The sequence below is a fragment of the Oncorhynchus mykiss genome, chromosome 11 (assembly GCF_013265735.2).
Source record: "Oncorhynchus mykiss isolate Arlee chromosome 11, USDA_OmykA_1.1, whole genome shotgun sequence".
In the NCBI taxonomy this organism is placed as follows: Eukaryota; Metazoa; Chordata; class Actinopteri; order Salmoniformes; family Salmonidae; genus Oncorhynchus; species Oncorhynchus mykiss.
In genome coordinates, this window is record NC_048575.1 from 55,153,873 (window position 1) to 55,161,852 (window position 7,980).

At 43.6% G+C, this 7,980-nt stretch overlaps 1 protein-coding gene across 2 annotated transcripts in view; it reads left to right on the forward strand.

Moving 5' to 3' along the window:
• Nucleotides 1-2,677, forward strand: part of adra1a (adrenergic, alpha-1A-, receptor) — a 17,557-nt gene extending 14,880 nt beyond the window's left edge. Inside the window, exon 3 of one of the 2 annotated variants that reach the window (XM_036934615.1) lies at nt 342-2,677. In XM_036934615.1, coding sequence (XP_036790510.1) covers nt 342-853 — 512 coding nt within the window. In that variant the 3' untranslated portion in view covers nt 854-2,677. 2 annotated transcript variants of the gene reach the window in all.
• The last annotated feature ends 5,303 nt before the right edge of the window (nt 2,678-7,980 follow it).

Consider the following 7,980-nt stretch of genomic DNA (forward strand, 5'->3'; position numbering starts at 1 on the left):
AAAGTCCTTCATGTAATGTCCATGTTAAACCATTTAATCTACTTCACTATTAAGTGTACAGCTCACACTCTATCACACTTTCTCCCATGAGCCCCTGTAATCAGAAGCAGTAGGATTTATGAAGGCAATTTTAAATCAACTGATACCTTGACGTCAATACCTTGATGTTAATCAGTTTTCTTCCCTTTGTATGTGTGGCATGTGTGTCCGTGTCTAATTCTCTCTCTCTCTCTCTCTCTGTGTGTGTGTGTGTGTGTGTGTGTGTGTGTGTGTGTGTGTGTGTGTGTGTGTGTGTGTGTGTGTGTGTGTGTCTGTGTGCGTGTGTGTGTGGCCTATTATAGGTTCCATATTCCCGGCATACAGACCTTCGGACACAGTTTTCAAGATCACCTTCTGGCTGGGCTACTTCAACAGCTGCATCAACCCTATCATCTACCCCTGTTCCAACCAGGAGTTTAAGAAGGCCTTCCAGAGTATTCTGGGAGTGCGCTGTCTGAGAGCCCAGCCAAGAGCCACTCATCACCTAGGTCCAGGCCTCAGTCAAGCCCAGGTCCAGGGTCATTCTCTCACTCTGAGAGTAGATGGCAGAGGTGACCCCTCCCGTCTTAGCCCCTCCTCCTCCATAGCCCTGTCCCGCACACCCTCCTCTAGGGATGACAGAGAGTGGAAGATAGAGACAGGACAGGCTAAGGTGGCCCAACTGTGCAGTAGGAGTCTGCTGAAGACCTGCTGCTGCATCAGAGACGGGAGCCTCAACCAGGGGCCCAGCCATTCCCAGCCCCCTCCACACGGGACCCTGCCCACCATTAAGATCCACCAGCTGTCTTTCTGTGAAAATGGAGAGGCCGTATAACCAGAGATAATGATGGAGTAAATCATTTTGAATGTCTCTGGTATGAATACTGTAGTTCTTCTTCTCTTAAACAAAGCATGGTCTACCCTCAAGGTCCAGTGCTATTAAAGGAAACTAAAGTGAATAGTGAATACATTTCTAAGCCCAGTGGAGTTTACAACGATGGAACATTAATAATAGCTGGTGGAGATGGTCGATGAAATTCGGAAATATTTGGAATACTCTGACTGCAGATACACAATGGCAGTGTTTAAATTCATGACTGTTTGTTTTTACACACTAAACCAAGGTTTTACCTCGAGATGATGACACTCTTTAAAGGTCCAATGCAGCAGTTATAATCTACATATCAGCTAATTTCTGAATAACAATTAAGTACCTTGCTATGATTGTTTTAAATTAAAATGATCAAAAAGTAACATTACATTTACATTTTAGTCATTTAGCAGATGTTCTTAATCAGAGCGTCTTACACTAGTGAGAAACAAAAATAGCTTCTTGGCGAAGAGCAATTTCTCAAGCAAGAATTTTGCTAAGGCTGACTGGTAGTGGTCTGAGTGGGAAGGGGGAAATGGAAAATTAGCTGTTATTGGAACTCTCTTTCTTATTGGTCTATTAACTAATTTACCACCTGGTGATGCCACCAGGCAGGCCGCAACTCTATCCAGCTCTTACACTAAAAGGGCATCATCATAATTTTCACACTTCACAGTATTATTCCAACCTCATAGTGTGGAAATATATATAAAACACAGTAAAATCACGTTGTTGACTGTACTGGACCTTTAAGACAAGTGCACATTCTCTCAGGTGGTCTTTGCCACTCTTCACACTTTACCCTCCAGTTGATTTGAATGGTAAAGAAAAACCGTCAAAATTACTATTCCAATCTAATGCCAAAAGTGATAGTTCCCCAAGAGCAAAATATACCCCCCCCCCCTTTTTAAATATACATGTTAGAAAAAGTTTTACATGGGGATCTTACTGGGATATACACTAGCTATATCAATATATGTATTATTTATTCCAGATATTCCTGATAAGATATTGGGGTTTGTGAAGTTATTTCTTAAGAAGGACCAAATTGTGTGTTCCTTGTGTAATGTTTACAAGTTGTATACTTACAAAGAATATTACCAATGCATTCTAGATCAAGTCTGTACATATGTAATTGGTGGTAACCTCACAAATTGTTCAAAATTGTAATCTTTCTCCCAGTGTCTTACCCTTTACCAAGCTCTTGTCCCGTTGTGAGAATAGTGTGTGACTGTGTGATACTGTGACATCACTCCCAGTCTCCCTGGGGAGTCAGAGGGCAGGCACAATGCCCATCACAAATGAATCACACCATACTGTCCACAGCAGGCTGGAACCCAAGAGGATACTGTCCTTCCATGTCACGTATTCCAATAAAAAGAGTATGAGATATGCTCAGTTTGGGAGTTGCAACATTACTTTGAGAATTTTTTTTGTTGTGATTTCATGGACACACATGTTTCATAAACACGCATGAACAGTATTGCTTTGTACTCCAACATTCCCACGATACCACTTTCCAATCTCCACTGCCAGACAGAAGATTAACTTCCTCCTTTGGAATTCTGAGGGATTATTTCATGGGTTTTGACCTCATAACTGCTCCCAAGCCTCTAAATCCACCATAAACCAGTGAGAAATTTGCCTTCATACTGTAGCTCAGGCTTTCCAGTATCAGGGAACCATTTGCAAATTGCATCCATAGAGTGGAGGCTCCTCAGAGGAGGAAGGGGAGGACCATCCTCAGTGAATTTCATAAAAATAGTGAAATTAAAAAGGTTATCCTTTTTAGATTAAACTATACTAAATATATTCACGTCACCAAATAATTTTATAAAACACACTGTTTTGCAATGAAGGTCTACAGTAGCCTCAACAGTACTCTGTAGGGTAGCACCATGGTGTAGCCGGAGGACAGCTAGTTTCCGTCCTCCTCAGGGTACATTGACTTCAATCCAAAACCTAGGAGGCTCATGGTTTCCTACCCCCTTCCATAGACTTACATAGTAATTATGACAACTTCTGGAGGATTTCCTCCAACCTATCAGAGTTCTTGCAGCAGGAACTGACATGTTGTCCACCCAATCTGTATCAAATAATTCTACAGGAGAACGTCATCCATCTGTGAACTGAAGCTAAAGCGCAGCTGGGTCATGCAGCAAGACTGATCCAAAACACACAATCATGAAAATGGCTAAAAAGCAGCAAATTTGAAGTTTTGGAATGGCCTAGTCAAAGTCCAGACCTAATCCCAATTGAGATGTTGTGTCAGTTCATGCTGGAAAACCCACAAATATTGCTGAGTTACCGCAGTTCTGTATGGAAGGATAGGACAAAATTCCTCCACAGCGACATGAGAGACTGATCAACAACTACAGGAAGCGTTTGGTTGGAGTCATTGCAGCTAAAGGTGGCACAACAAGTTATTGAGTGTAAGAGGGCAATAACTTTTTCACATAGGGGTATTGGGTGTTGCATAACTTTGTTTATGAAATAAAGGAAATAAGTATGCAATTGTTGTGTTATTTGTCCACTCAGGTTCCCTGTATCTAATAATAGGTTTTGGTTGAAGATCTGATAACAGTCAGTATGAAAAATATGCAAAAGTAGAGAAATTTAGACAGGGGGAAAACATATTTTTTACAGCACTGTATATATCATTGTAATTTTTTTCACTTTCACTTAGCTAGCAAATGCAGCTAGCTAGTTTAGACTACTCAAACACCCACCTCAAACGGAGAGGGATGGCTATCCAACACTGGAGAGGGATGGCTATCCAACGCTATGGCTGTCCAACACTGGAATGCTTTCAAGTCAAGGCAAACTTTTGGTTTTATAAATGTATTGTCAACAGGGCCCCTTGATGTAACTGCTAAACTGCTTGCTGACTGTACACTTTACTGCATGATTGTAGCGGATATTTACTAATGCGTTAGTTCTAGTAGCTATGTTTACTAGCTATGATGTTAGCTAACATGGTGACAACGATGTAGGCTGTGTGTAGCGGTTATGATATGAAGGTTTGGCTTGGAAAGGTTTTTCTGCCTAGCTGATGTGTTGTGCACTGAAGTCCACAAGCGAAGGGAAAAGGTGAGAGGAGTAGAGTGCGTAGATGCAAGAAGGAATTCTACAACGTGTGGCTGCTATGAAAGTGAACTGTGTTTGCATGTGATCAGGGGTGTATTCATTCCACCGATTCTGTTGCAAAACATTTCTTAAACAGAAGCAAACGGAACAAAATGGGGATAAACCTACCTGAATTTGACAAATAGAAACCATTGTTTGCAACTGTTGGACTAATGATTACACCCTAGATTAGCTAGATGCGGACAAGAGCGTGCAAGGTGGTATTGAATATGTCACTGTCTGTCACCTTGACGACTCCTCGACGACTTCTCGACCTGTGCACCTACGTTGTAAACTGTCATTCATAGGCTAGATTGTAGCAACCTCATGATGGGTATAGGGAAATTAGAGTATAATTTAGTAGCCTAAACCAATCAATGTTATATCGAGCTGGGTGAATGGAGTAGGAATGACAGCCATCCAATATGCTGTAATAGAAATAAGGCCATGCTCATAAGAAAAGATAATGTCCTCCCTCATCTTAAACATCACCAACCGCCACTTACACAAGCACACAAATAAAAGTGATTGCATGGATACCCACGTGAAAAAATACTACAGTTTAGTGTAGAATACTACAGTAAATACTATAGAACTGTAATAACTGTAATATACAGTACTGTAGAATACTATACTACACACTGTAGTATCCCGATCATGTGTAGTACTTACTATAGGACTTTGTAGTATACTGTAAAATACTAGAGTAAATAATGGAGTATACTACAGACCGCAGAACACTACAGTAAATATTACAGTGATGTCCGCAAAAACACTACAGTAATTACTAGTATATACCACAGTTTTTAATTTGCATATACCTTGCCCATTCCCCTCCCCCATATCCCAATTTGTGCCACCCATAAGTCAAAAACCTACATGCCAAGTATATATATTGTGTTCCCTTCAGGTTATAGAAAACAGCAGAAGCACTGAACTTTCCATTCCGACCTGCCTGCCTGCCTGCCTGCCTGCCTGCCTGCCTGCCTGCCTACCTACCTACCTACCTACCTACCTACCTACCTACCTACCTACCTACCTACCTACCTACCTACCTACCTACCTACCTACCTACCTACCTACCTACCTACCTGATACAGAAAATTTGCTCCCTGAGTATTTTCTCAACCAGGTTTCCTCATGTGGGTATGCACTGACCACATTGTTGGCATAATAATAATAATAATCTCTACAGAGGGGTTATCTGTAATTTACATCAAGGCAAAAGCATGGTAGTGAACAGGGTATGGAGCGCAGGCAGTATTTGTTGACTTTCCTGTGCTTATTTTCTCTTGGGTGTTGCAATGTACTCCCTCTGTGCGTTTGGAATGTGAATGGCATTGCAACGACAATTGTCACTACCGGCATGAAGATGAGTATCTCCAGCAAGTCCTGGCAGCCAAGTGGACAGGCTGACCTGAGGGGAGTGGCCAGAAATACTTATTGAGCCAGCAGACACTCTGTCCCCATTGACATTGGCTGGCATGAATGTGCCTCTCTCTCTGTGAGTCATACTGTCTCAGTGCTGACGTAATCGAGAGGCTATTGGCTCATAACACAGAGGGTATTGATGATGAACTGACTGTCTCTCACTCTCTGGGCTGGAGAGAGGGATACAAAGAGTGATACAAAGAGAGATATAAAGAGAGATACAAAGAGACTAAGAGCCTAATTCAATCGAACCTGCATTATTAAAAGCACGCAATTTCTTTTTTCTGAATATAGAAAAGTTGTGGGTAAAAACCTACAACCAGCACTGAGTAGATACCCCTCCTATGCAGATGCTCCCAGTTTCCTGAATAAGAAGTGTGTGGGTGCGTGGGCTGTAGTTTCCAAAGAAAGATAAAATAGTCATGCAGGTAGCACACTAGTATCTTCAAACAAATAATACAAAAAATAAGTACTGAGAAAGGTATTACACATTTTTAAGTCTCTCTTTGCTCTGCCCTCTGCTTCTGGTTTTCAATTATCTACCGTCTTTGAAATACAACCCTTCTAATGAATTCCACTAATAGAGCTTTGGCTGAAAAGGGATCAGACTGGAAAAATAGAAGTTTCCATCCTCTGTTGCAATGACACGTGAACCAGACCCTGCTGATTTTACTTTTGACTCAGCCCAATGTGACGTGCTTGTGACATACGAAGGATAGACTTCCATAGAAATACTTCGATACGAAGTTCCCACGAGGGCAAAGACGCTGTTAATTCATTCCTTCTCTGAGAGAGACAGACTCAGACACACACGCCTAACTGCCATGGTCCTGAAATAGACTCCAAAAAACTCCCAAAGCGTTTTCACCCACATGAAAAAATACTATAGTATACTATGGTATACAGGGCTTTCTGAAAGTATTCACACCCCTTGACTTTTTCCAATTTTTTTTGTGTCACAGCCCAAATTGAAAATTGGTTACAGAAGGTAGTGCATACTGCCCAGTACACCCCTGGGGCCGAACTCACTGCCATCCAGGATATCTATGTCAGGCGCTGTCAAAGGAAGACCCTAAAAATTGTCAAAGACTCCAGCCACCCAAGACATAAAATTGTTCTCTCTGCTACCGCACGGCAAGCGGTACCAATGCAAACCAACAGGACCCTAAACAGCTTCTATCCCCAAGCCATAAGACTGCTAAATAGTTAGCTAAATAGTTAACCAAATAGCTACCTGGATTCACCTCACATACGCTGTTGCTACTGTTTATTATCTGTCACTTTATTCATAGTTATATATACATATTTACATCAATTACCTCGTATCCCAGCACATTTACTCAGTATTGGTACTCCGTGTGAATAGGCAAGTTATCGTTACTCATTATGTATTCATCATTACGTGTTTTATTATTTCTCTATTTTCGTTCTCTCTGCAATGTTGAAAAGTGCCCTTAAGTAAGCATTTCACTGTTAGTCTACACCTGTTGTTGTCAGTGGTGGGTGTAGCTTGTGCATGGAAGTCAGGCGCAGGAGAGCAGAGATGAATGGACAAAGCACTTTACTTAGGCATCATAATACAGAACGCAACCGCGTCACATCACACATGCCCAAAGAACAAGTGAGGCAGCACAAAGTACAAAGTACCGGCGGCCACAAAGCACGGGTATAAAACAAAACTGGCGCAAACCAGCCGGAAGCGTACCAACCTTGACAAAAAAACAATACCCCACACAGACATGGAGGGAACAGAGGGCTAAATACACATGTTAATTAGTAGAACATGTAAACCAGGTGTGCAGGAAGACAAGACAAAACAAATAGAAAATGAAAGGTGGATCGGCGATAGCTAGAAGACCGGTGACGTCGACCGAACAAGGAGAGGAACCGACTCCGGCAGAAGTCGTGACAGTAACCCCCCCTTGACGCACAGCTCCAGCAGCGCGCCGACACCGGCCTCAGGGACGACCCGGAGGGCAAGGTGCAGGGCGATCCTGACTGAAACGGAGGAACTCCCGCAGCATTGAAGGGTCCAACACGTCCTCCACCGGAACCCAGCATCTCTCCTCCGGACCATACCCCTCCCAGTCCACGAGGTACTGAAGGCCCCTCGCCCGACGCCTCGAATCCAGTATGAAGCGAACGGAGTACGCCGGGGCCCCCTGAATGTCCAGAGGGGGCGGAGAAACCTCCCGACTCCTGGAGCGGGCCAACTACCCCCGGCCTGAGGAGAGACATGGAACGAGGGGTTAATACGGTAATCAGGGGAAGCTGTAACCTGTAACTCACCTCGCTCAGTCTCCTCAGGACTTTAAATGGCCCCACAAACCACGGGCCCAGCTTCCGGCAGGGCAGGCGGAGGAGCAGGGTTTGGGTTGAGAGCCAGACCCGGTGCGAACACCGGGGCGTCACTGCGGTGACGGTCAGAGCTGGCTTTCTGGTGCAGCACGGCGCGCTGAAGGTGAACATGGGCGGCGTCCCATGTCTCCTCCGCGCGCTGGAACCAGTCATCCACCGCAGGAGCCTCGGTCTGA